This window comes from Rosa rugosa, chromosome 7 (genome assembly GCF_958449725.1).
Source record: "Rosa rugosa chromosome 7, drRosRugo1.1, whole genome shotgun sequence".
NCBI classification, from domain to species: Eukaryota; Viridiplantae; Streptophyta; class Magnoliopsida; order Rosales; family Rosaceae; genus Rosa; species Rosa rugosa.
In genome coordinates, this window is record NC_084826.1 from 15,397,136 (window position 1) to 15,424,549 (window position 27,414).

The 27,414-nt window shown below is 39.3% G+C and overlaps 3 protein-coding genes across 3 annotated transcripts; 2 read left to right on the forward strand and 1 right to left on the reverse strand.

Moving 5' to 3' along the window:
* Positions 1 to 3,750: 3,750 nt before the first annotated feature.
* Positions 3,751 to 6,418, forward strand: LOC133722079 (heat stress transcription factor A-3). Its single transcript, XM_062148897.1, has 2 exons — positions 3,751 to 4,338; positions 5,219 to 6,418. The coding sequence occupies exons 1-2, from the start codon at positions 4,039 to 4,041 to the stop codon at positions 6,275 to 6,277; spliced, it is 1,359 nt and encodes a 452-aa protein (XP_062004881.1). The 5' UTR covers positions 3,751 to 4,038; the 3' UTR covers positions 6,278 to 6,418.
* A 2,026-nt stretch (positions 6,419 to 8,444) lies between these two features.
* Positions 8,445 to 11,009, reverse strand: LOC133721010 (ribosome production factor 2 homolog). The gene is made up of 6 exons (XM_062147508.1): positions 10,847 to 11,009; positions 10,535 to 10,738; positions 9,615 to 9,860; positions 9,264 to 9,503; positions 9,120 to 9,185; positions 8,445 to 8,887 (listed from the first exon to the last, which is right to left on the reverse strand). Exons 1-6 carry the CDS (start codon positions 10,913 to 10,915, stop codon positions 8,729 to 8,731), a joined length of 984 nt encoding a protein of 327 aa, XP_062003492.1. The 5' UTR covers positions 10,916 to 11,009; the 3' UTR covers positions 8,445 to 8,728.
* Positions 11,010 to 16,969: 5,960 nt separating this feature from the next.
* Positions 16,970 to 24,011, forward strand: LOC133722245 (polyadenylation and cleavage factor homolog 4). The gene is made up of 7 exons (XM_062149068.1): positions 16,970 to 17,726; positions 19,000 to 19,101; positions 19,428 to 19,685; positions 20,324 to 20,449; positions 20,568 to 21,029; positions 21,382 to 23,373; positions 23,549 to 24,011. Exons 1-7 carry the CDS (start codon positions 17,340 to 17,342, stop codon positions 23,561 to 23,563), a joined length of 3,342 nt encoding a protein of 1,113 aa, XP_062005052.1. The 5' UTR covers positions 16,970 to 17,339; the 3' UTR covers positions 23,564 to 24,011.
* The last annotated feature ends 3,403 nt before the right edge of the window (positions 24,012 to 27,414 follow it).

The window sequence follows — 27,414 nt, forward strand, 5'->3', positions numbered from 1 at the left end:
ATTTTCGGCCAAATGACCGAATACCTTGTTTTTGACCGAATAACTGATTATCTTCAATCTCGGCCTAATGATATTATCTTCACTCTCGACTGGATGACCGAATAACATGTTCTCTGCCATAACTTTACTTCGATCGTAGTTTGATTTTGGCCATGACCAACCTTCTAGTCCAATGTGAAACTTTCTGGAGATTGCTAAATTTTAGGTTCAGATAGCAATGTTCTAGATTCGCCAAAATAGATGGTATCAAAGGCTCGATGATCTCAGAGTTGTTCAATAGGCAAAAGAATTGCAGTGTGACACCACGAATGTACTCATTAGGGCTTTGGAGATTGTTGCACAGGTTTTGGTAGATGAGGATCATCTCCGGCAGAACTTTGCCTCTTGAATCAGTTTGATCAATGATCTTGAAGTAGGCCTGGCAACTGGGCGGTCACGGGCGGACTTAACGGGTTGGCGGTCTTAACGGGCTCAACCCGTTATAACCCGTTAAGATATTGAGCCCGATGGGTTCGCCGGTTACCCGTTGGAACCCGTTAAGACCGCAAATGTTTTTTTTTTTTTTTTTTTTTTTTTTTTTTTTTTAAATTTTAAAATTCTTTTCTAATCAATTACCCACTAAAACCTGTTAAATACCCGTTAACAATAAATTGGCCATTGAAACCCGTTAAGACCTGCTAACATAAAAATGAAATTATTTTTGTTTGCATTTTTTTAAAACTCTTTTTCGCACCCATTATCTATTAAACTCTTCTAAAAAATAATAAATTTTATTTTATTTTTTTAAACCCTCTTCCAACCCATTACCCATTAAAACTCTTTTTCATTGTTGCTTTGAAAATCAACAAATTCAAAGAAAATCATTAAATCGAACTATCAAAAGTTAATACATATTAGGCTCACAATTCTCATAATAGGTTAAATCCAATGTTATGTAAAACTAAAATATTACAAATTCAAAGCAAATCATTACATGAAACTAAAAAGGTCTTTAGTTGGTGTGGCTTTGTCCGTCCAATGTCAAATCCAACACGTCTTCAGTGAGTTGCTCTAAATCAGTTCGGTCTTGGTCTAAATTACACAAAAAGAAAGAGAGGCAGATTAAAATATATAACAGTTACAACAGGCAATGGCATAAAGAAGTTTACAGTAACATGTTATTTGAGAATTAGAATGCTTGATAAGAGAGGTGCAAAACTATGAGCAGCCTCCATTAAGTTGTTGAACTCTGACTAAATTAGGATCTTCATCAGTCATGAAAGGACATACATATAATATAGAAAATCAGAAAGCAATTACATCTTCTCCTCTACATGAACGAAACGTTTTTATCTCCAACTTGATTATGAACATATATTTCTAAAGCTCTGCAATGTATCTTGAAAGGTGCAATATATCTCTACATGGGTCTTGAGCATCTACAATTAGTTCCTCACGATCTAAACCATTCAAACCATTCCATATGGCCTATATCTGAATAAAATGTAGAGGCAAACAGAACCCAATTCAGAAAACTCATCCAAGAAAACCCATTTCGAATTGCTCAGCAACCTATAACACAAAAGCTGAAATTTTTGAGGCAATAAAATGCAGTGGCAAACATAACCCAATTCAGAAAACTCACCCAAGAATCCGAAAACAAAGAGAAACAACACCTCATTTACCCCAAGCTAACATCGGGTTTACCATGAATCCAAATATAAACTTTATCATCAAAACCCCAAATTTTACATCAAATCAAAGGATCAACCCCAAATTTTACATCAAAATCCCTAAACTAAACTGATTAAGAATAGCTGAAAAAGAAATCGAAGTCATGCAGTAGCAGAAGAAAGGTACCTGAGAGATATGAGAGAGGCGGAGATCGGAAAGATGAAAAGGCCGGAGCAATCGGCCGGCGAAGGCGCCAGAGAGTGCAGCGATGAGATCGGGACTGAGCGATGCGAAAGTAGTGTGACGTTGTGTGATTGTGTGAATGAGAGAGAAGGGATTTTTTCACTTTTTAGTCGGATTATATGGGTTCCGTCGGGCTGCCCGTTTCCGCCCGTTAATTAACGGGTTGTTAACGGGTTGGCAGCCCATTAACACGTTAAGTTATCAGGCGGAAATAAATGGGTTTTTAGCGGGCGGTTAACGGGTCATGGGCTGAATTGCCAGGCCTATCTTGAAGTACAACAGCAAAAGCTTTTGCACGGTGTGATTTGAGAGAGAGAGAGAGTGTTTGAGAGAGTAATGAAATCTGACAGTTGCATTATGTAATTTGTTAATTTTGTATATAAGATCGAATGGTAATTTTGCTCACTTTATAGGATTAATGCCCCGGGAGGGCACCTGGCTTTTTTTTTTTTTTTTTGTCAAACTAATGGGAAATGTTTTATAGGTCGATGACCCTTGACTAAAATCTTTAATGTAGTTGAAATTTTGTAAAAGATAATCTTTAAAAGAGATTCTAACCATCAGGAGATTAGTTTTTGAAAATATAAGATAAAATTCGTTAGTCACAATATCTTAACTAGTAGTTCAGTCTCGCAGTGAACCAAGGATCATCTTTTTTTTTTTCACCTTTGTTAGGCCCAATTTGGAATTGTCTTCTCTAAAAGCCTTTTAATTTTAATTTTATTTTTGAATAAAAAGTTGGTGTGGCTGCCCTCAAGCCTTGATTAAAGAAACTATTGAATACAAGGGAGGGACATTGAGCCTAAACCCCCAATTACAATAAGCATTTAGATAACATTTCGAAATGATATCAGGAGTCTCTACAAAATACATGTATTCTAATAAGCACCTTAGCAAAGAGTATTTGGCCAAGTGCTTTGTGTAGATCTTAAAAAAAAAAATCACAAAACAATGATTCCTATAATTGAATTCATTTCTATCCCTTTTTTTTTTTTTTTAAAGGGGTTTGGAACCCAGCCTAGCTGGGAGGCTCAGCCCCACGTCCGGTTCCATTTATTATATTAATAGTAAAATTTTGCATCGGGGGGGGGGGGACATATCACCTATACCCCGAGCTACAAATAAACAATAACAATAATCCTCATAGAGAACATTTAGCAAGTGTCTCCCCTAACCAAACATCATCAACAGAACAACTACTAGCAAGATGTGCAAGCCTATTTGCAACACCATTTGCTTCGCGGTAAATATGTCGGATTCGAATAGATTGGGAAACGTCAAAATAATCTTTACAATCATCTAGTTCTTTTAAATGTGCCAAAATTGTAATTTAAAAAATACTTTTACCAATATTAGAAGCAGATGAAGCTTCACCATCTTTCTTTTCTAGACTTTTCTCTCTTTTGTTTATTTATTATCATCATTATATAAACACTGCAAAGTAAAATCAAACGTCAGCAAATCCGATTTGCCTCAATTGTTTATTGTTTTCCTCATCATAACAGTGCCAAATCGTGTCCTAAACGAGTAGTTCAAATCCAACCTGACTCTTTGCCAAAAAAAAAAAAAAAAAAAAAAAAAAATCCAACCTGAGTACTCTCTGATTGGTCGAGCACACGAGATTGGTCCTGATTGGTCACCCGTGATTGCTTCACCCCCAAGTATTACAACCACAACACTGTTCCTGCCCTTCCAAATCACTACAACCAATCCCCACACAAGAAATGAAGAGATATCTCACACTAAAAAACTAAATAAATAATCAAAATATCTCCCCTCCCCCCCCGCGGGTCCCACCGTAACTAGAAACTTCCATATAACTGATTTTCAAAAAAGCGTATGTAGCTCCAAGGAAACTACCCCAGGTCGGCGCTCAAAACCATCCTCTCCCTCTCTCTCTCTCTCAAATTGCAGCCACAGCCCCCACCTCAAAATGGCTCTGAACTCGGATCATGACCGATCACCCCTCTCTTATAAGCAACAGTGCCTCTCCTCCACCGCCTTTGAATTCCCCTTTGACCAATACCCCCATATATACCCACCCAACCCCCCCCCATTTCTCACCCAATACACACCCGAAAACCAGTACTCTGTTTTCTCTACTCTGTTTTTTTGGTGCAACAAATCCAATAGGTTGATTTTATGTATCCGAGAGATGACGAGAGGTTTCCAAAACCTCCTACGTCAATTTCGGGTCAATTGGACTGTGTGGGAGAGCCGCAGCCGCAGCCGCTTCAGTGTCTGCAGGGGACTCCGGTGCCGCCGTTTCTGTCCAAGACGTTTGATTTGGTGGACGACCCATCGCTGGATTTGATCATATCGTGGGGTTCTACTGGAAGAAGCTTCGTGGTTTGGGACCCTGTGGAGTTTTCGAGGCTCATCTTGCCTCGGAATTTCAAGCACAGCAATTTCTCGAGCTTTGTCCGCCAGCTTAATACTTATGTGGGTATTTTTGCAGTAGCACAGCCTCTATGGGCTGATGTCATCTGTCTGTATGTAGATTTTGTTGTTCTCTGGTTTGTTTTCCTTCTTTTGCTTTTGTTTTAGCTTTATTTGAAACTGTTGTTTATGATCTCAATTGGGTTTGATGAGCTTAATCATGTACAGACGTAGCTGAGGCCATTATCACTGTATAAATTAAACTGTTGTTGATGTAAGACTTTGGAGGAGTAGGGGATTTTGTATAGTTAGCTCACAATTTGTTGTAATGAATTCTGATTTGTACGTAATTGACCGAGGATTCATTTGTACTATACGATTTCTTTGCAATGGAATGAATGCTTGCTTTCCTTAATGGTTTGGAAGATAATTTGGTGAATGCATGTGTTGTTCTTTTTGGTTTTCTTGATATCTTGGTTGCCCTGGTTCTATTTCTCCATCTTGTTACCTTTATGTCCAAATTTCTCAGGATTATGAAACAGATCGGATTTGTAAAAAACGTAATATAGTCAATCTTATGTAAATGGTAGAGGTCCTTCTGTCATTGATTTGTTAATTAGGAATGGAGGCTTCCTACCACGAAAAGAGCATCCTCCCCTCTACAGGAGAGGGGGGTTCATCTTTGGCAGGGAGAATTCAGGTTCAGGTTCTTATTGAAATCAGTTATTATGCCAATTTGTCAAGAGCTATATATATATATTCTCAAATATGTGTGATTTGCAGATTGTATTATGAAGTTCAGCTCCTCCTATGCATGAAAATTGATGGCTTCAAATTGTCTTGTGTGAACTATTGTTTACCTTTTAAACAATGATATCTATCTATAGATTTATGAACTGTTTCTTTCCATAACATACTTAAATATCTTTGGTCCTGTACTCAGGGTTTTCGCAAGATCGATACAGATAAGTGGGAGTTTGCAAATGAAGCTTTCCTGAGGGGCAAAAGACATTTGTTGAAGAACATCCAGAGGCGCAAGTCATCTCAGTCCTTGCAGATTGAGAGCTTTACTGGGCCTTCTGCTGAAGCAGGAAGGCCTGGACTCGAAGGTGAGATAGAGTCACTGAGGAACCAGAGGAGTCTGTTAATGCAGGAGGTCGTTGACTTGCAACAGCAGCAGCGAGGTACAGTTCACCATATGAAAGAAGTGAATGAGAGGCTGCAGTCTGCTGAGCAGAGACAGCAGCAGATGGTTTCTTTCTTGGCCAAGGTGCTTCAAAACCCAGCATTCTTAGCCAGGCTTCAACGGAAGAAAGAACAGAAAGGTATAGGCTCTTCCTCTGGGCAGAGGAAATTTGTTAAGGCGCGTGAACGTGAACCAGGTAGATCTGATTCTTATGTGGAAGGGCAAATTGTGAAGTACGAACCTGCTTGGAGAAACCATACCATGTCGTCTGCAGTCCCATATGTAAATCCAGTTCCTATTGAAAACTCTCCAGATCATGGTATGCCATTTCAATTTGAGAATATTGCATTTGATGGGTTAATGGTCTCGGATGAACTAGAAGTAACACCAGAGCAAGAGGGTGAAGGGGCATCAAGCATGGTAATTGAAGATCCACTTTCCAAAGGCAAGAGTGTTGTGACCCAACAACAAGAGGTTAATCCCGAGCCTTACATCTCTTTCCAGGAGGATTTGATGAAGGAGAGGAGTACTTTTGAGGAACTCTCATTTCCAGGGATTGAGAGCATGGTTAAACCAGATGATGTATGGAGTATGGGTTTTGATGCCAGTGCTGGTATGTCAAGTTCTAGCAGTGGGTTTTGGAGTAATCCGATCAACTGTGATATGCCAGAGATGGGAATCCCAGACGGATTGTTTGATATCTGGGACATAGGAGCACTGCAAGCAGCAGGAGGGTCTGGCATTGATAAGTGGCCAGCTGATGAATCTGCATTCGATGAGCGTGCAAGTCAAGATGAACTGCCAAAAGATGATTAGCTAATAATATTGGTCCATAGAGCTGCATTTCTTGCCCATTTGCTGCCCTTGAGGATCCTAGTTATTTTTAGTTGCAGGGGTCTATTATTTGGACGATTTGTTGATGAATATATTAAGTTTGACAGTTCCATTCTTTCTTTATCATTAGCTTTTATTCCTTTTCTTTATGATTTTCATTCTGAAAATTTAGTTGTTTCTATAGGAGATAAATTCTTATGCATTCATATGTTTTTTGGGGATTAAGGTGAGGAACCTATTCTTATTTCTTATTTATTTTTGAGTTGCATGCGTTACTTTAAGGTTCGTTGGGATTCAAAGTCTTCTTGCTGACAGATGGTTTTGAGCTGTGAAAATTGCAGGTCTTACTCTTGAGATGGGCAGTCTGCGATCTGTTGGGAGGAAATGGTCATACATACCAGATTGCCCTTTTTCATCCTGTTATATTCCGGTAAGATATATGGTATGGATAAATGTCTTGCATTTATTATAATTGTTCTTTTTGTTTTATTATTATTATTATTTTTTTAATCAAGTTGTATTTGTTACTTCAGTAGTCCAAAACTACTTGCTAGTCTAGTCCGTTGAGCATGTTCTTATTTACTACAGAACAATTTATACTGTCATGGTATAAATGAATAGAATATCTGGGCTTACATTTCTAAGTTTAAGCTTTTAGACTGGTAGTGCATCTTATAAGGTCATTTCTTCACTTGGCGCTGAGATGGATGATCTGGTGACTGGAGCAGTTTGTGAACCTACCTTCTGCTGTTACTCCACCAATTAGAGTTACATCACTGATTTTGGAAATCAATATGTCGTTTTTATTAAAAGGAAACATATGATATAAAAGGATGGAGAAGGTTGCAATTGATGAACATTATTGTTTTGAGTTTGTAAAATTCATTTTTTTTTTTTGATGAAAAGAGGTCAGCTCATTATATATATTCAGCAAGCAGTACAAAAATGAAATACTCCTATGGGGTTGATAGAAAGAATCGTTCATTAGGGAACCCTAAACACCTATTCTATAACAAGAACAAGCCCCAGGCTACTCCGAGTACACCCACCTTTTAAGGAAAATAACGTACCTTTATTTCAAACAAAGATCAAATATCCTCCGAAGTAAATAGTAAAATGAACCCTCAGAGAATATGATCTTTGCGACCTAACAAAATTTAAGCAACAATAGAAGTAAAAGGTGGGCCCCCACCTTACACCTCCAATTCTAGACCAGCCCTGACCCTAGACAAGAGAGTCCAGCCCACGATCCAAAGGCCCAACAACTTGTTTAGAGCCCAAGCACTCAGCCCATCTGAAACCCTAGCCTTTGAGCCGCCGCACACCTGTGCCTCCGGATCAGCACCGCCACAAATGGCACTTGCAGCACTAGAATAGCCATCCCCGTCATCGGACCTGCCCCTGCCGCACATACTGCTACCAGCATTCAAGCCACCAGCACCATCCACATCAAGGGAGTACAAGTTCGATAACTCCCCCACCGCAATGCCCACTGCCGTCAACTCCGCCCAAGAGTCGGGCACACCCAATCTGGTCCCATCACCCACGACCACGATCCAGAACCAAGCACACGGAGTACACATATCTCCAGGCTCCTCCATCCACGCTGCAATCCGAGCGACCAAGACCCCATCTCTGCCCAAGACAACTCGGTTAATCACCGAGCACACCACATGAACAACGCCGTCGACCCTAGTTGCCCGACCCGCATCCGCAAAAGTATCACCAAAACCCGACACCATCACAAAACCATCGCTACCCAAAGCAAGAAGAAAAAGCAGCCTAGAGGCCGCCATGGCCACCATTGACAAGCAATAGGGATATACTAGAAGCCGCCGCAAGAGGTGGTTTCTCAACCCTAGCAGAGCGCTAGGTCTTGCATATAGATTATAGCTTTCATGTCTCCTCTCTCACTGAGTTTGTAAAATTCATAATAGGCTTACTCGGTTGTAAAAATTATGAAGAGTTCAACTTTCAATTGAACTTTTGTGCTTCATTGATTTTCCATTTTCCATTTTCCATTCCTGGATAAAAGTGAACCGTGCAAAGCAGGGAGCAAATAAAAAGTGCTAGAGACAAAAATAAGACCCATGCAATCACAACACACAACTGCTTACGGAGCAAGCAAATGAAATTCAGGGATGGGAAATAATTTTAAAAAAGGAAGGATTCACTACCATTCAAGTGTACGTGTCATTTTGTCACACAAAAACCAACAGATATAACTCATGCTACACATGACAACCAAATGTATAATAAGCAGAACTTAAAATCTATGAAAGATGGGAAGGACAACGTTCCCATGGTACTCGAATCTATGCCACCCTTTGACTTCAATTCTTGCTAGCATTGGCCTAGGCCTAATAGAAAAGTCGATGACAGCAAGAGTAACATGACTTGAACCCAGTAAGTACACTGCTTGCCTGAAAAGAATTACTCAGTATCTTCCTTCTGCCTTTTTGATGCATTCTCATCGCCCTCTTTTTCCTCCTTTCTCGTTTTAGCTTCACGGCGCTCCCTTTTAATTCCTTTTGTCTTGTGAGGCACATACGAATCTCCAACCTTTGTGTGGAAATACTTTGTGTCATCAACCTAAACCAAAGATTTTCAGAAAAGAACAAATATTAATGAACAAATAAGGGAAAAGAAAAAAAGAAGGATAAGTATGCAACTAGCTTGACATGCTTTAACTTAAGAATAATGAAACCGCAGTTCCAGTGAGGAAAGAGGCAATTCCCTCCCACACAATCTCTGACCATGTACTTTATACATCGAAGCAATTAACTACAGCTATATAAAAGAAATATGTTTTTCTGCCTTTTACCTTCTGATCTGGAATGTTGATTTTGCCAACCTTGCCTCGCAGTGTGTCCTGTTGAATATTTTTGTCCTGCAAGTATAAAAAGATTTATGTTACAGACATGTCATAGGGAGGAAAAAAAACAGAGGTCAAGTTTATTAAACAAACCTTCTTAGGCTGATCTCTAACTACTCTCATGGCTTCTTTCCTTAGGCCATCATTAGGAAGACGATGCCGACGAACTACCAAATCCATGGAGGGTCCAACTTCTACCAGTTCAGTCCTTGGAACTACTGTGCCAGACTTTTTCAGTCGCAGTGCACACTGTGTAAGGATCACTTTGTTTGCAGATATAGCTGTACATAGATATACACGATCTAACCCAGCAAGATTTAGTTTCTCTACAACCTGCATATATCATATCCATGGATTTAATTATATATCTCTTCATGCCAAAGTAAAAATCTATAACACTCTGATTAAAAAGAGAGACTTCGGAAAAGGGCATCAGAGTTTTACCTCTCCTCGCAACAGATCAAGCAAAACCTCCTTCAAATGTTTCAGCTCTCCTACGCTCTCAAATCCTTCTCCAATAAAACAAATGAAAGGCTTCGATCCCACATGTGGAGATAGTTTTTTATCATATGAAAATGAGTCCATGCGTTTATAGTTCTCAACCCCAACCTCTATAAGATCATAGATATGGTGATCATATGTTCTCCCTAGGACAAGATTGTTGGGCCGCTTCTTTGTATGAGAACCATACTGCATATAAAAGCAACAACAAGCTCAAAACAATGCCCGTAAAACAGAAGAACAAAAAATCACGAGCACAGATACAGTGCCTGATCTCAGTTAAACATTAGAACATTAAACACTCGGCATTCTAAATAGGGCAACAAGGGTTTTGGTTCAAGCAATTGGGATAAGCGTCCCCACTATCCACCAAGATACTTTGGAAGGATTGGTAAACCTATTTTGTTACAGTCTGAAAGCTAAAAATCTAGAACAGGAGTAATATGCAAATGAAAACCAAGAACAGCATCATCATAAAATGACGATAAAAGCAGAATTACCATAAATGCCAAACCATAAGGAATGCGAGTCAGAACAGATTGTATTGAAAAATCAATGCATTCACAAACAGAGACACATTTTCAGTAACACACATGCTCGTTAACTACATAAAGCTCCTCTCTTTCCGCTTCTATTCTCTCCCCAAACCTCCCTTCTCTCTCTACCTCACTCTCTCTCGGTTTGTATCCACAACAAACCTCACACATTCTCGGCATATAAAACTATACAAATTGTCAGCACAACCGAATTCCGATTATCTTTCGGAGCCCAAATAGGAACAATTGCTCAACATATACATATATAAACCTAAATGAAAAGGAAAGGTAGAAGAAGCAAAAAGGCTGAGTGGGTTTTGTACTCACAACAAAAAGACTGCAATCGGTTTGATGCGAGAAGAACTCAAGCGAGGTCTCACCACCATTTTCGAAAGGGCAGACATCCTTATTCCGGCGGCTGAATTTCACGGCGCTCTCCTTCTTTAAATGGTAAATGTCTGATAACACCGCGTTCAAGACGGCGCTGGTTCTCATGCCGTGGAGTATCAGAGTCTTCTTCCCGGTCTCGATCTTCAAAAAAAATTACACAAAACCCCAATTCGTAAAAATCATACCCCAAAAAAGCACACAGGAATTAAAGCTTTGGTTTTGAACATGTGGGGGATGGGGAATACTTACGAGCTTGGGAGCACGCTTCTCGAGCGCTCTTCTGGCCCTCGCCTTCTGGGGAGTTTTCACTCTCAACATGATTGCAGAAAGTTGAGACCTTTGCTTTCTGGGTTTCACTCTCTCAAGTCTCAACGTGTTCGGCTGCAGCAATAAAACCTCAGCAGGATTTTGGAGGGGAAAGCTTAGGGTTTTAGTCCAAGGAGACGGTGAGAAGATTCAGGGCTTTATGGGCCCGACTATGGACTGGGACTTCTTTCAGGTCCGGCCCAGCCATATTTTCGTTTTTGAGGAATATTCCCCCTTTAACCCTACCTTTTTTTTTTTTTTTTGAATAAGGATCATCTCCAATTGTCATTTATCTCAAGCTAACGGCGCATTATATATCTTTCAACTGCCCAATTATATTTCTATCCACGTATATCTCATACCTAAGAAATTCTTGGTGAAAAAAATAACCCTAAGCGCCGCATGGACGCCAGAAACCCTAAGCGTCCGACCAAGGCTTCTGGCCAAACTCAACGCACTACTGCCCCACCAACCATGGACGACGTCACTGCCTCCTTCGTGGCCTCGCTCGCCCTAGCAACCAATGAGGTCGTGGACCTCTCTCGATCAACCAATACAGCCACGCATCGAGGCATGCAATCCTACTTGCTGGCCAGACCGCTTGCTGCAAAACCTGCTCCGTTGCAAGACCTCCGGCGTTTCCTCCATCGGGTTTGGGTCCTTGAAAGAGATTTCAAGATTCAAGAGCGGGGGGAGAATCGTTTTGTGTTGGCCTTTGATCTGCAACGAGACCGTAACAATGTTTTACGCGGCGGTCCTTGGCGGTTCAACCAAGCACCGATCGTGATGCAGGAATATGACGGGATTGCTCCACCCCAATCAGTCCCGCTAAATGCTTTGTTCTTTTGGGTTCAGATTACTGATGTGCCTCCTCTCTTTGAGGATAAGGATACCATTAGGGCTATTGCTGCCATTGCTGGGAAGGTCATCGAATTAGATGACAAGCTTTTTGACAACACAGGAAAGATCCGGGTTAGGGTTTCTCATGACCTCTCGAAACCCTTCTTTCTGAAGAAAATGGTAAGGCTTGCGCCGGGGGTTGAGGAAGAAATCTCTTTCTTCTTCGAAAATTTGATGGGTAAGTGCAACTACTGTGACTTGATTTATCATGGAAATGGCGTGTGCCCAGCAGCTACCAATGGAAAATCTCTCAGTACGGAGATGTTGACACCCAGACGATTGGAGATTAAGAGCCTGTCGTTTGGTTTCGTCCAAAGTCAGTTTGAGAATGGTTTGTTCAAATTTCATGGACTTCAGACTCCTATACTGCCTTCTGTTGCTCGTTCTCTCTTTCATCCCACTGAGCATGGAACCCGAAAGCCTATTATTTTGAGGAGTTCAGATGATAGGTCTTCGTCTAGTAAGGAGGCATCGCAGGCTGTGGTCCCCGTCATTGATGTTGTTCCAGCTAAAAGAGAACGACAACCCTCTGATTTTCAGTCTCCAAAAAAACTGAAGGTCATCTTACCGGAGTTGTTTGCTTGTTCCCAACTTACTGAAGTGCCTGCAAAGAAGCTTCGAATGCCAGAATTCACCTCCAAGTTCACTGCTCGATCATTGGGACTGATAGAAGCTCCAGGCAGCATCCTAGTGTCTAAGGCTGAGTTGGAAAATACCAACACTGAACCAAAGAAGAAGAAAGGTCAACCTCTTGGATCGAAGAACAAGAAGCCACCTAAATCCAAGAAGATAGCTGATGCACAAGAGGCAAGTTTGGTCTTCTTGCCAAAACCTCCTAGCCCTAGCATCAAGGGCAAGGAGATAATTTAGAGTCTTTTCTTTGTTTGGGGCTTTGCCTATTTGCTATGCTTCTAGTTTCATAGTTGATAGGCTTGCTTGTAATAAGTGAGCATGGGAGTTCGTTAATGAGTGGTACTAGATATATATACCACGTTTTCTTATTTGCCCTCTGTATTCAAGGCAGTGGAAAGGTATGTAATGTACTGCTCTAGCTTGAGACTATAATGAGAAATCGTCATTTGATTCAAAAAAAATATATATATCTTTCAACTGTCATCTATAGACAAATAAGAAAATGTGGTACATATAATAGCACAATTCATTTAACAACAAAATTCATTGACGCTACACTTATCAGTTTAATCTTATAAAAAAAAAAAATTTCATTGACGCTCACTAAAAACTAACAAGCATAGAACAAAAGTGCATAGCTCCTTAAAACTATGAGGAATTATTAGAAATAAAACAACTAACTAAGCAGCAGCTCAAAGGCCTAAAGAAAAAGTCAGCCTTAGGCCCAATAGCAGCCCAGACAAGTCGCCTCTATGCATATCAAGAGCATCCATGAACCGCCGTTGCCGTCGCCACATAATAGGAACTCCACCATTCCCACATGATAGAAATAAAACAACTAACTAAGCAGTAGCCCAAAAGCCCAAAGCAAAAGTAAGCCCTAGGTCCAATAACAACCCAGACCAGTATAGTCACTACCTCTGTGCATATCAGTCAAGAGCACCCATGAACCGCTGTTGTAGTTGCCACAGAAAAATAACTCCACCGACCCCACCTCAGTGACACCACCAGGGCCACGTGCCGCTACCGCCATTTGGAGCATCCTCGCCTACGCCGAATCAAGAAACCGATGCACCCAACTTCCTCGCCTTAGATAAGCAATAAACCAGAAAAACCGATGCACCACCGTCCAGACTTCAAACTAAGTCATCCCAAGAACCAGGCCTTAGAAACCACCATTCATCCAGCAGCAACAACATGACAACAGTGCGAACAAGATTGGCATTGATGCCGACCACCGGCGGACGAGCATTGTTTGGAAATGCCGGAAGTCGGCTAAGGTTCAAAGAGGAGAGACGTGCAGCTAGATAGATAGCTGATTTATTATAATTAATGCATGTGAGAGCAACAACTAAATTTCATTAAAAGTGGCCAATATAAACCTAACACACGTCGATATGAGTCTTTTTAAGTTTTTAGGTATGCTAGAGGTTTCCATATCCGGTCTGATCGTACTGAATGAGCTAGGGTTTCTAGGGTTTCAACCCTAACCCTAGGCAAGAAATGATGGTTACACCATTGTTGCTTGATGCTCAAGCCGCAAACACTACTGCATTACATACTTTGACATCTTTGTTCAAGGCAGTTGGGTTTTCACTTTCGGATTTGCATGCCATACCTAACTAAGGCTCTGCGGCAGTGGAATCCACAATGGTGGCTTTGCAGAAAGAGGTGGTGACTACTTAGTATTTTGGGAGTAAGATAGAAACCCCCAACTGAATTGCTACAAGCTGGTAAGAGATCGAAAATGAAATTGGTGCAAGTTGATCAACCTCTGGACGTTGATAATGGTTTTGCCCTTCTCAATGTGAATGAGGTGATTAATATATCTCCGACTAAGAAGAGAGGAAGACCAAAAGGAAGTAAGAGTAAGACTAATGGGCATAAATCTAGCTAGGAAAACTAGGTTTCCACGCAAGGATGCGATGGAGGCTGCTGGTGAGGTGGCTGCAGTGATAGCAGAGGATGAAAATGCAATGGAGGAGGTTGCTAAATGAGGTGACATTTTATTTTTGGAAATGACACCAAATTCAACTAATAATTGAGCTATGTCGCCAGGGGTTTTCACTTCATCTGTACCTCTTGATTTCTCATGGTGAAGTTGAATTATTTTTTGATGTTCTTCAGTGTTTCTAAAAATGGAGAATTGCTTAAGTAATGTTTTTTGTTTTTTTTTTGACAACCCCACTGGGGTAAACGTTATGTATGATTTTGCTGATCAATAAAAGAGTTGACATTTGCTTAAAAAAAAAAAAAATCTAAGGTATTACTCTAAGCAACATGTATCCCTATTAATGGAGAAACATGATGAGAAATTGACTAACACATGATATGCAGTAGCTACCAGAAGACTTCTTATCGTCTCAGGTCAAACCTTATAGTAACTCGAGAGCAAACCAAAAAAAGAAACGAACAAACTAGGTAACAATCAAGCACCCCCACCTCCGGTTGTTACTATTGAAGGGAAAGAAGAGCAAACAAACATCACCCTGTACAAGATATAAGTAAGATAGGTTAGGCCTAGTGCAAAACTCCAAAAATGGTCAAATCGAAAGGGAAGGCCGCAAAAAGCCAGACCCACCACCGCCAACACATCCAGACTGAAACATAACCAACCCAGACCAGAACAAGACACCCCTTCCAAAAACCACCACCCATCGACCCGCACTCCCATATCAACAATCACCGACCCTCCTTACCACTCTCCCAGCACCACCGCCAACAACTGAGCCAGATTCTGATCACCCCACTCCCAGAGCAGTAATCACCCCACTACTTACCACTCCCTTTAGAAACCCACAAATCAATGCTAGTGTTTATAAAAAGGCCACCCCTCATCTAGAAAAAAAGCACAGTCCCGCCAACCAGTCAAAACACCACTGCAACAAAAACGTCAAAGCTAGACAAATCATATCATAGCATATGTCAAATCTCAACCTCCACGTCAATCTAAAACTAGTCGAATATGAGAACTTGCATTCCAAGACTATATTGGTACCCCGTAAAGAGCGAGTTTGATATAACTAATGTTGTCTTATCATTGGATTGGAAAAACCTCAACATAGTTCAGATAGATGAGCCAGATTCCGATCTAATTCTGATCATCAATCGTTGAATAAAATATACGTAGTGCTTGAAGTGAATACGCCCAAGTTTTGAAAGGTGTCTTATAAATCAAAATAAAATAAACTTTTTAAAAAGTGTACTCTAATTTGCTAGATCATATTTAATATGGAAATCTAATTTTGCTAAAAGTGAAATTAAACACATTTAAATGTGAGCCGAATTATAAACTATAAAATGTGAGACAATGGTAAGGATTCTACTATACGTACCCTCAACCGTCCTAACTATATGTGCTACTGTCAATCATGCTTGCACTGTTCCTAACTATATGTGCTGCTGCTACTAATTCACAACTGAATATTAACATCACTAATGATGTGGTTGCAATGGGTGGAGCTACCAATCTCAACATTCATTGTAAAACACAAAAACACGACTTTGGTGGTCTAGTGATCCTCTATGGATCGCACTACGAATTTGTTTTTTCACAAAATATTTTTCCGAGGAATACAAGATTGAATTGCGAATTTGCGATGTCGAATGGAATAGTATAATGCACAAATTTCTTGCATACAACCAAAATAGTCCAGTATTAAAAAAGTTTTTTAGATCAAGAATTTGTTTGGTGAAGATAAGGCGCACTAAGGTGTGTGGATTTAACTACGATAAAAGTGATTTTGATTGCATTCGTGGCCATAGTTGTTGTTGAATTCTCTATGTACTTCATCTTCAATAATAACTATTAAAAGAACTTCATTGTTCTTGGATTCCATATTTTACATGCAATGCATTATTGACATTTAATACTACAATATTTGCTTCTCGATCTATTACATCGGTCAATAGCTACTCAATCCCCGTTTAGTAAACTTGAAATAGTTGGTAGACATTTTTGTAGTCCTTATATGGAATTGTATAAGTAGAGTTCATAGCATATATAAAAGAAACATGAATTGGGTGTAATCGGTCTCTAAGAATCTCGATCACTTCTTGATATATCAAAATCTATATGGGATCTCAATACCGTGCTCAAATGCTTGGGTTCCACTACCATATCAGCTGTTCTGGCGCTTAAGCACATGATTGTTGCCTACCATGTCTGATGATGTGACTTTAGGGTGCGGCTATTGATGTCTAATTTGTTTTGCATTTTAGTCACTCTTTCCCTTAATTTTTTTGGTTAAAGGCTATTGAAGCACGTCTTGATAATTGCAAGGACTATCACTTCACACGTATATATGTAGTAATCTTTGCAAACAAATTACAGAAGAAAGACCGTTATTGTTGGGCCGAAAACAAGTTGTAGTTTTCAGTTTTTTTTTTTTTTCACAATATAATCGTGTATAGTAAATTGACTTAAATGTAATTTCAGATACAAAACAAAAAGAAAAAAAAAAAAAAAAACTCATTCCTTATTTTGTTTTGGATAGAAAAAATTCCTTCCTTTCTTCGATTCACGAAAAAGCTCTTTTTTTTTTTGGGTCTTACAAAACAATCTCGCTCTGGTCCTCTGTTATATATGCCTCACGCAGATACGCACACTCTCGTCAAATCTTCCCCAATCTTAACCCTAATTCCCAAATCCCAAGCTCGTTGATTTCACCAATCAAGCTCCAGTCTTTCGCCTCAGATTATCAAGTTTTCTTTTTTGTTTTCTCTCTTTGATTTTGTATGCTTGTAATAAGAAACGAACCAGGGTTTATCCCGATTCTCCATGTACAATTTAGCCACAGGCCTTTTTACTTTCTTATATTCTAGATTGAATTCCAATAGTCATAGACAGATGCTTGTTATGTAATCGGAAATCAGATTTAGGGTTTGAGTTTCGTCATTGTTGATGGATATGGAGAGCTCGCGTAGGCCGTTTGGCAGATCGAACGAACCGGGGTTGAAGAAGGCGAGATTGAACGACGACCAAGGTGTTTTGAATCCGAATCTGAACGGCCGAGGCTTCGGACAAAGGCCCGGCGGAGCTAATCCGGCGGCGCTTCAGAGGTTCAGGGTGAGTGATAGAGAGTCGGTGGAGGGCAATGACCCTCGCGGCGGCGGAGCCTATGTGCCGCAGCCATTGCAGCACCAGGAGCTTGTGAACCAGTACCGGACGGCGCTGGCGGAGCTGACGTTCAATTCGAAGCCAATCATCACCAATTTGACCATAATCGCTGGGGAGAGCCTCAACGCTGCGAAGGCCGTCACTGCCACTATATGCGCCAACATTATTGAGGTGAAACCCAGCTTTACATAGCTGTATTTGTGTTCATGATTTTAGTTATGGCGCCAGTGTTTTTTTTTAATTACTTGTAAATTGGTGGGAAAGAGGAGGATTAGATTGTGCTAGTGCGTTGATGCATGTCTCTTGTTGTTGTGCCCATGAGTTGGTGAAAAAAAAAAAAAAAAAGTGATTTTGTCTGACCCTTGCGGAAAAAAGTGTTTCTATTGGATGCGATGTGTTTACGTGATCATAGAGTTGTGGTTTTGTTCCATATTCAGCTTAATTTTGTTAAACATTTTTTTATTTGTGGATGCGAATAACAAAGCTCCTCTACGACAATTGTGGTGGCCTAATCCTAACTGTGAATGGGATAGTTTGTATTATCCGTCAGTTTTCCCATCGGTGGAATGAAACCTTGTATCAATACGATAGTTGAGAGTCTCACTGCAACTAACTTCGATCAGGGTTTGTACATTGTAATCGTTTTCTTTTGCTGACTCCACCCCCACTTGTTGAAATAGGTTTGAGTTGACATTTTTGTAGTCACCTGTGTAAAATTTATTATGTCCAGTGCACATCAAGGATGCTGTGTTTGTATAGAGTAGGTACATGAGAAGAATGTAGTCATTTTATTAGAAATGGGATTCATGCAACAGATTGCACTTGGCTCCAAATCAAAACAAATTTATCGCATCCTTGTGGACATGGCTTTGCACAAAAAAATCTCTATAGTATCTTTTGCTTATCTTTGAATTTATCCCATCTTTGTTTAAGGTATCTACTGAGCTCTGGATTGTGTGGTGTTTGGAGATGTTTCTTTAGATATTAGATTATGCAAGAGTGGCAGAGGCAGGGTGTACCGATACTACTTAGCTAATTTTCAATACAGTGGTAAAAAGAAGACTCAAATCCTGGTGATACAGGAACTGAACATGCACCTCATGCTCCTGGTTCAGCTGCAAAGTGGCTGGGTTAGGATAGGATGCATAGTAATATTTTCATTTATCAATGTCAGAAAGAAAGAAATAAATCAGAAACTTTTTTAAGTCATCGAGTTGCTGTACTCTGGACGGTCCTAGCTTATGAGAAGTGATGATACGTGCAGCTTTGCTGCTTCTGTTATCATTAAAATGGTTTGAAGAGCCTATACTGACACTGCTTCTTCCCCATTGCCAACTTCCTTTGGAAGCATTCTGGTGTTGAGCTGTTGGGTTATTACTTATTTGCTTAGAAAGAACTTTGTTATAACCAGTGTTCAGTTTCTGATCGTAGAAAGTCCTTGCAGGTTCCTAGCGAGCAGAAGTTACCATCGCTTTATCTTTTGGACAGTATTGTAAAGAATATTGGAAGGGATTACATAAAATACTTTGCTGCCAAACTACCTGAGGTTAGATTTCTATTTTGCATGAAGCCTCTCATTTTTCAACATGCTCGTTTTGGTAGATTTAAACCATGCTGTTTACATTTGACACGTAAGAATGTCTTTTCCAATACTCAATTATATTAAGATCGAGAACTAACCACTAGCAGTTAGGAAATCATTAACTCTGACTTTTCCTGGTGTTCATCCACTTACTAAGTATCAGGTTTTATTAAAAAAAAAAAAAAAAGATTTTTGTTTCGCAAGCAATCTGTGTCACAACAGTACAATAGGCTTGATTCTGTTTGAGTTACTTTGTAGTCACCACTTTCTCCCCTTTTCTGGACTTCTAGGTATTCTGCAAGGCATATAGACAGGTTGAACCCCCTATACATCAAAGCATGCGTCATCTTTTTGGAACTTGGAAAGGTGTCTTCCCTGCTCAGACACTTCAGATGATTGAGAAAGAACTTGGGTTTGGTACTGCAGCAAATGGTTCGTCCTCTGGAGTTGCAACATCTAGACCAGACTCACAGTCACAACGTCCAGCACATAGCATTCATGTGAACCCCAAGTATTTGGAAAGGCAGCGTCTTCAGCAACCAACCAGGGTAAGTGGAGTTTTGAAATCATGGTTGGGAAATTCTGAGCTCTTAACTTCTGGCATCCTATTATGTTATTGTAAGCATGTGAAGTTTCTTGGATATTTGAATTTCATCTTGTTTGCTTTTCTACTGGTTTACTTGATGCTATGCCCACTTTCAAATATCTTTATTTGAAATTTCAAAGATGTAGCAGTATTTAATGGTGTTGAAATTACAACTATCTTATATAAAGATCTTCTATCTGCTTCTGTGATTTTTGTTTTGCACTCTCCATTCTGAGAGTTTATGGGTAAAAAATATGCTCTTATATATTATGGAGATCTTCAAATTTCTACAGTATTATTATATATGACAAATAATTTCATATTTGATAGTACATTTTCTGTTTTCATGTAAATAGTTGCCATTTTGTATGCTTAGTGTTTGTACAGGCCTGTGGACCTTGATTTACCATCATATACAAATTATCAGGTTATGCATGATTTTACTTATCTAGTTCTTCATAAGATTATATCCATTGATTTGAGTTTTCATTCCTGTTGAATGCTTTCTTCTCTTTTTTATTTAGAATGTAGCATTAAGGCCGTGCTCCATATATACTAATTATTTCTCTTTAATTAATTCTGCTTGTTTTTGGTATGAAGACAAAAGGGATGGCTAGTGATTTAGACGGGACTATGACAAACTCGATTGATGATTTAGACAGGCCGGACAGAGTAGCAAGTATCAGTGCTGGACGATCGTGGGTTGATCCTCCTGTTAAAATGCCTGTATGTGAAGTAAATTTTGATAGAAACTCTCCTTTTACAAAAAAAGAAGATAATTTTGATTTTGCTGGTGTATAATTCCACTGTTCCTATAGTTTCACATAATTGTCAACTTTTGCAGAATATTCAGCGTTCAACTAGAGATGCACTAAGTGAGCGTTTTCATGAGAAGAACGTTGGTGGTGAATATGACGACTTTGATTATGATTCTGATCTTCCAAGGAGTTCAACCTTGGGCATTGGACGATCTGGTGGGAATATTATCGAGCAAGGACATGATAAACCTTGGTATGGAGGTGGAAGCAGTGTTGCCGAAACAATTTCCAGCCAAAGAAATGGTTTTAACAAGAAGCATGGATTAAATTACTCAGCACCTAAATCTGTAAATGCTGATCCTCGTTTACAGACACCACAAGCCATTGCAAATAGAAACAGGGGTGGGTTGTCTAGTAGTTGGAAGAATTCTGAGGAAGAGGAATACATGTGGGATGATGTGAACTCAAGATCAACAGATCATGTAGCCCCTGATCTTTCTAGTAATTCAAGAAAAGAGCGCTGGATTTCTGATGATTCAGAGAAATTGGTAAGAATCCATTATTCTACTGGTATAAATATTATTTCTCAGTCCCAGTTCATAGCGAATACAGATTCAAGAACCAAAGAAATCACTGGTTTCTTTGTTCTTCATTTAGCTTCAGATAGCTATCCATTCTTATAAGAGTTCACATGATACCTACATAATTGTTGAGCTAATTCCTGTTGGGTCTGATGCAACTACTCATTCTCTCACTGCCCTGTGAGAATTAATGATGTGGGAGTGACAATGTCTTTATGTACTGTCACACATTTTGACACTAGGATGCACAAACTTGGACCATCTTACGTTATAAAAGACTTATCTTATGTGTCTGTTGATTGACCTTGATCATATGCAGGGGTTTGGAGGTGGCTCTCGTAAACTGAAAAGAGTAAATGATCTGGACTTGGCTGCTGATATCGGTGATCAGAAAGACTTAGCTGCTCTCGGGCACCGTATGCCATCACCTTGGTCATTGCAAGAGTCACATGTTGTGGATCGGCTGACCTCTCCTGGTGCTCCTGTCATTAGTTCAGTTCATTCAGAGCGTTATGTTTCAAGTTTAAGTGGGTTATCGACAAGTGGAGACTCTTCTGTGGCGAGATTGGGAAATAGAGCACAGATGATGTCTTCTCGTATTGGGGCCTCAAGCTTTGGGTTGCCAACAAATGCTGCAACAGCGTCTAATGGAGCTGTAGGGAAACAGCAACAGTCTCTGAGAGCTGCATCACCATCTGGACAGTTGTTGATGCACCAGCATTCTCCCTCACCTACATCAAAAATACAGCATCCCCGTAATTATTTGGCTGAGCAAGACCCTGCTCATGCTCCATCCCTTCCTCCTGATTTAAAAGTATCTCAAATTTTGGGAAAATCGGACTTAGGGTTGCATAGCCAGTATACTGAGGACTCTCTGCCTATTCCAACGTCCAATGTTCGATTGGGTGGCATGGCGAAATCACAGCCTCAAGATTTGAAGGCTTTGTCTTCCTCAGTGGCTGCCATCCAATCAAGGCACCACTATCCCTTCCGACAACAACAAGACAGTACAGAGCCTGAATCCTTGGATCAGACTCAGAAGCCCCATGTACCTCACGTTGCTACTTCTATAATGCCCTCAACAGTTAGAAATTCTGTATCAGATCTTTCTAATCTCCTTGCTGCAGAAACTTCAGGACAGTCAAGCACAAGTAGTTTGTTGGCTGCTGTTTTGAAGACTGGAATTCTCTCTAATAAATCAATTACTGGTAGCCTGCCCAATTTGAATTTTGGTGACAAGGAAAAAATGCCACCAGAGTCAGGTGGTCCGCCCCCCTTGCCGATTGGACGGCCGCCTACCAAAGTTGCACTTCCAGGGTCCAAAGTTGCAGCAGCACCACCTTCATTAGGTCATCCTTCCCGTGATAACTCGCCGACCACCTCAAGTACTCTGCAGAAGGTTGCACATCCACCTCTTCCACCTGGCCAACCACCTTTGTCTCTAGAGGGTAGCTCAACAGCAAAAGATCCAAATGTGGTGAAAAATGCCAAGGATCCAATATCAGACCTTTTGAGCTCTTTAGTTGCCAAGGGGTTGATATCTGCATCAAAGTCAGAGTCACCTACTCTTCTGCCATCTCAAAAGCCGATAGAGGTGCAAAGCCAGAACCTATCCACGACTACCACCACTATTGTCTCTCCAGTTTCAGCATCATCAAAAGTTCCTGTTTCATCTGAAATGGATGATGCGTCTCTCACAGAACAGGTGGCTAAACCCGCTGATGCCTTGGCTCAATCTACTGAGACAGAAAAAAGAAACCTAATAGGATTTGAGTTTAAGCCAGATAAAATCCGAGAATTACATCCATCTGTCATCGATGAGCTTTTTGATGACCTTCCACATAAATGTAGCATATGTGGCCTCAGGCTCAAACTTAAAGAACGTCTTGATAGGCACTTGGAATGGCATACTTTGAAAACTCCCGAAGCAGATGGTTCCATTAAGGCATCAAGGGGGTGGTATGCAAATTCAACCAACTGGGTTACTGGAAAGGCAGGAAGTTCTTCTGAACTTGACTCCAGCAATTCAAACGACATGACTGGCAAGACAGTGATCAGTAATGAGCCCATGGTTCCAGCTGACGAAGGCCAATGTGCGTGTGTTATATGTGGTAATACGTTTGAAGACTTCTATTGTCAAGAAAGTGATGACTGGATGTTCAAAGGAGCTGTGTATATGACTGTTCCATCTGGGGATGGTGAGTTTGGAACTGCAGAGGGGAGCGTTCTGAAGGGTCCCATTGTGCATGCAAATTGTATGGATGAAAATTCACTCGAGGATTTGGGACTGGCTGCTACCCGAATTAAATTGGTAAGATCTTGTTCATAAGCAAATAGCCCTCTCTTATGGCAGTCCCTCATTCTTCAGGATTTTATCACCCAGATCCCTTTGCCTCTTTCTGTTTATTTTTTGATGTTATATCATTCTGGTGCGTTATTTTTAAACTTTTATGGATGATAATGTTGCCTCTTTTACTTTTTGGCAGGAAAAGGATGTTTAGTGCTCCAAAAACAAAAGATATATCCATGACCCAACAGTTATGAATATATGAGATAACAGGTTGTGTATTGTAGTTGAGTTGTTCTTCAGTGCTAATTGTGTTGAGCCACAGAATGGTGGTGAGAGCTTTGTACTAGCTCCATTTTCTCTTTTTGTTTAATTCATAGTTGAGAGGAAAAGAAAAAATACATCTATATTCCAGATAGTTTGCATCTCAGTGATTCTCTGATGAGTGATGTGGTTTGATGTTCTGCTATTTTTGTTTGTTACTTTGCTAAAGCGCTTTTGCCCTTGATCGCATGATATCCGATCCAGCAAAACAAGGAAATACACTCTGATTCCCGAACCATGCCCTTCCAGCTTCACAAATCACAATTGGCAAATGGTAGTGGGATATGCCTTATGTATGGTCACAATAATAATGGAACCAAGTTTTGTTTCTTTTTATCTTTTCAGTCCTTTATTTATTCCTTTACCGAATGTGGTTTTAGCATTTTAGATGAATATTGTTTTTCTTTTCTTCAATTATTACTCCAGTTGTTCTGGAGAGAGAGAGTAGATAATGCCACTTTAACTTTTTAGAATTGCATTACTCTTTTCCCTATGTATATTGTGCAGCAGATGCAATTTTGAAGTTCTTTCGATCATTTTTGATTCTGTTGTTAACCTCATCTCCAAGTATATTAGCATCTTTTATGTGCGAACAGATTGTAATTGCAAAACCCTCGACCGTTGAATCTGGGTTTTCAGCTAGAGAATATGGGAATTTATTATTTTTGTTTTGTCTGCCAACCATTCCGCCTACTACTTCTGGTTGAAGCCATAAACTCTTTCACAAAATTTGCACATGGTCTCTGAAGATTCTTTCTTAGATGGGATCACCGATCTTATGACATCCCTGCAAAAATTGTAGAGGATGGAAAAGCCCCATAAAAGCCCCTACTTCATCTTCATAGTTGTGTTGGATTCCATGGCCAATCACGCATGACCATGAAATAATGAGACCTGGTTGAATTCGGGATTAATCCACTGCCACTGATGGTAACCCATCTTGAAGTTTGAGCTGCTGACCAAAAACAGAGATGACATGTATTTGCAATTCCAGATAACCGTCGGTGTCAACACAGGTCAAACGGTTCAACAATTCCATATTGAGTGTCACTGTTTCTGAAACTGGTCATAAACTTATCAAGAGTGAAGAAATGAAGTTCAGACAAGTGCAATAACAAAAGAGAATCTAACCGCTGATTACATAACATTAATATATTTATTTCACACCAACATGTGGATTACATATATTTTTGGTTCTATGCTTATGCTTCTAAGATTTCATATCTCACTGCACTGCTTTAATGCTTTTATTATTATCTGGAGCATAAGTCCATAATTATTTAGTAATAATACTATACAGCTTCTGGGAACCCATTTGACATGTCTCTATCTATGGCTTCTGGTGCTGGGTGTAGATATAATCTAGGTGAGCTTCTGCAATCATCCTTCTCTGTAGACACTCTTCATCTTTCTCATGGCATTCCTCCGATCCCATTAGCTGTAATGATCGACCACCACCCAAAATAAAGATCAAGAAAATCAATTAGCTAGTTTATATTAATTAACATAGAAATCAGACAGAAATTAAGAGCTACGGAGGATCATATTCTCACGTCCATGATGTCATGATCTGCAGCGGCAGTTGATGAGCCTTGGTCATGTGGAAGATGACGAGCATGTGATGAGATGACGAGGAAAAGAAAGAGCGAAAAGATGACGAGGAGGAGACTCTGCTTCTTCATGGTCGGTTTGTTTGCGTCTCTTCTTTTTTTTTGGTCGAATGCTTCTCTTCAATTTGGGAATATAAAGACGAGGAGGTGTGCTTGTGATAAAGGGAAGAGGTGTGACGAAGAGGCAGTTTTATATAAAGACGAAAGCAAAACTATAGCTGACTCTATTATCTTCTCTTCTGTCCTTAGGATCACATGGAAGGTCCCCAAGCAAAGCAGTTACAACTTATATAGCACACCACTGCAATTTGTGTGGCCCCACCAAATGTTTACGAGCTGTGACATCAGACATGGATGTAAACGGATAAATAACTATTAAAAGATTAATAATAATCGTGATGTGTTATATTACTTATTTTATCTTTACACATACACGAATAAATAACTGTTAAAAGATTAATTGAGAATCTATCTAAATTAACCGTGAGGTCATTTATTACTAAAAGATAATAAATGGCCTCACGGTTAATAATATAATATAGTCATTTCTTAAATGATTCTGAACGGTTCTGATCAAGCGATGGTTAATTTCAGCAGTTCAGATTGCACATCGTAATTTCTTTTATTTAATATAAATTTCTATAGTTCTCAACTCCAGAAACTTATAATAAATAGCTCGGGTGTCGGAAAAAATTCTCACGAATTTGTCGTGTTGGGTACTTTTTTGTCGAACCTTTAAATTCAATATTTCACCTAAAATAATCTTCGTGAGGTTCCTTACTAATTACCGAGGTTACAAATTAAATCTTGAGAAATTTCACTTTGACTCCTTAAATATTTCTAGGGCTCACATACGTTTTCTAAAATGTTCATTATTACTATTTATTTACATCATATATTTCTCATTTACAATAAATAAGAGAATATTGAATGAACAATGTCCTACCCCAATAACTCAGACCCAACGGGTGGAAACAAACATAAAAAAGCAGTGAAGAGTGTTTTTGACTCAGTGACCCAACGTGTGAACTTGTTCTTAGTATCCTTGCTAGGTTAACTTTTGTTGCTGTTAGTATTGTTCTTGTTATTTTTCATTTTGATGTAGCTTTGTACATCTATCAGGGGTCATTTTTCTTATTATTATCAATAGAGTTGTCATTTATATTATATATTTTTTTTTTCATATCTAATTAATTTTAAAGAAAAACACAGCTCCAACATAATAGCTAAATCAAAGTTACATTTTACTTGGGGTAAAATGGGTAGCTAAATTTAGGGCATCTCTAATAGAATACTTATTTCAAAAAAAAAAAAAAAAATTAAAATTTAACTAATTTTAGGCTAAGTTTGATCTCCAACATACTAGCTAGCTAAACAAAAGCTATATTTAACTTTAGCTAAAAAAGCTACCTATATTTAGCTAGAGAGGAGAGAAAATTTATCTAAAAATTTAATTTAACTTGGGATTTAGGTATTCGGTTGGAGCAAAATTGAAAAAGTAACTAGTTATATTTTAGTTTTAATTACTTTTAGCTATGAAGATAGCTGTCATTGTTGGAGATGCTCTTAGCTAGTGAATTGTGAATAGCAAAAGTTCCCGCCATATTTTTCTTTCATCTTTTCTTTTCTCTTTGACCACATGTCAACTTATGATTGGATAAAACATTTTATATCACTAACAATTAGCTAGAATTGCTAGAGCACAGTTGTTTAATAAATAGTTATATTTCACATTTTTAGCTATTTAACTCAAGAAAATTAGAACCTAAACTAACAACAAAGTCATTCATTACTTATTTTATCTTTTTTTTTAAAGGTACTCATTTTGTCTTATATATTGAATAACTATCTTCTTATACGTTAATTGAATTATTTTCTTTTGATAAGTAGTGCAGAATTCATTTGAGTGATTCTTTATGTAATTCTTTTATTTTTCTCATAGGGATTAGAACTTAGAAGCAGGTTTTAGCCTTTTATCATTTGTTCTACTGGCATTAGTATATCCTTTATATGTGAGAGGTTGTGAGCTCGACTCACGAATGACTAGTTGTTGTGATTCTGAATTGTTGATGTAATAAATAAATAAAAGGGATCTTGACCAAATGCACCAAAATTGGCCAAAATTATCTCA

What these genes read in the sequence shown, in the direction of transcription:
- LOC133721010 (XM_062147508.1), bottom strand. Translation starts at nt 10,915, where the DNA reads ATGTTGAGAGTGAAAACTCCCCAGAAGGCGAGGGCCAGAAGAGCGCTC. An exon ending in TTGATCTGTTGCGAGGAGAG is followed by an intron (nt 9,504 to 9,614) that starts GTAAAACTCTGA and finishes TGATATATGCAG; the next exon opens with GTTGTAGAGAAACTAAATCT. An exon ending in TTAGAGATCAGCCTAAGAAG is followed by an intron (nt 9,186 to 9,263) that starts GTTTGTTTAATA and finishes TTATACTTGCAG; the next exon opens with GACAAAAATATTCAACAGGA.
- LOC133722079 (XM_062148897.1), top strand. Translation starts at nt 4,039, where the DNA reads ATGTATCCGAGAGATGACGAGAGGTTTCCAAAACCTCCTACGTCAATT. An exon ending in TCCGCCAGCTTAATACTTAT is followed by an intron (nt 4,339 to 5,218) that starts GTGGGTATTTTT and finishes TCCTGTACTCAG; the next exon opens with GGTTTTCGCAAGATCGATAC.
- LOC133722245 (XM_062149068.1), top strand. Translation starts at nt 17,340, where the DNA reads ATGGATATGGAGAGCTCGCGTAGGCCGTTTGGCAGATCGAACGAACCG. An exon ending in TATGCGCCAACATTATTGAG is followed by an intron (nt 17,727 to 18,999) that starts GTGAAACCCAGC and finishes AAGTCCTTGCAG; the next exon opens with GTTCCTAGCGAGCAGAAGTT. An exon ending in ATCCTCCTGTTAAAATGCCT is followed by an intron (nt 20,450 to 20,567) that starts GTATGTGAAGTA and finishes CAACTTTTGCAG; the next exon opens with AATATTCAGCGTTCAACTAG.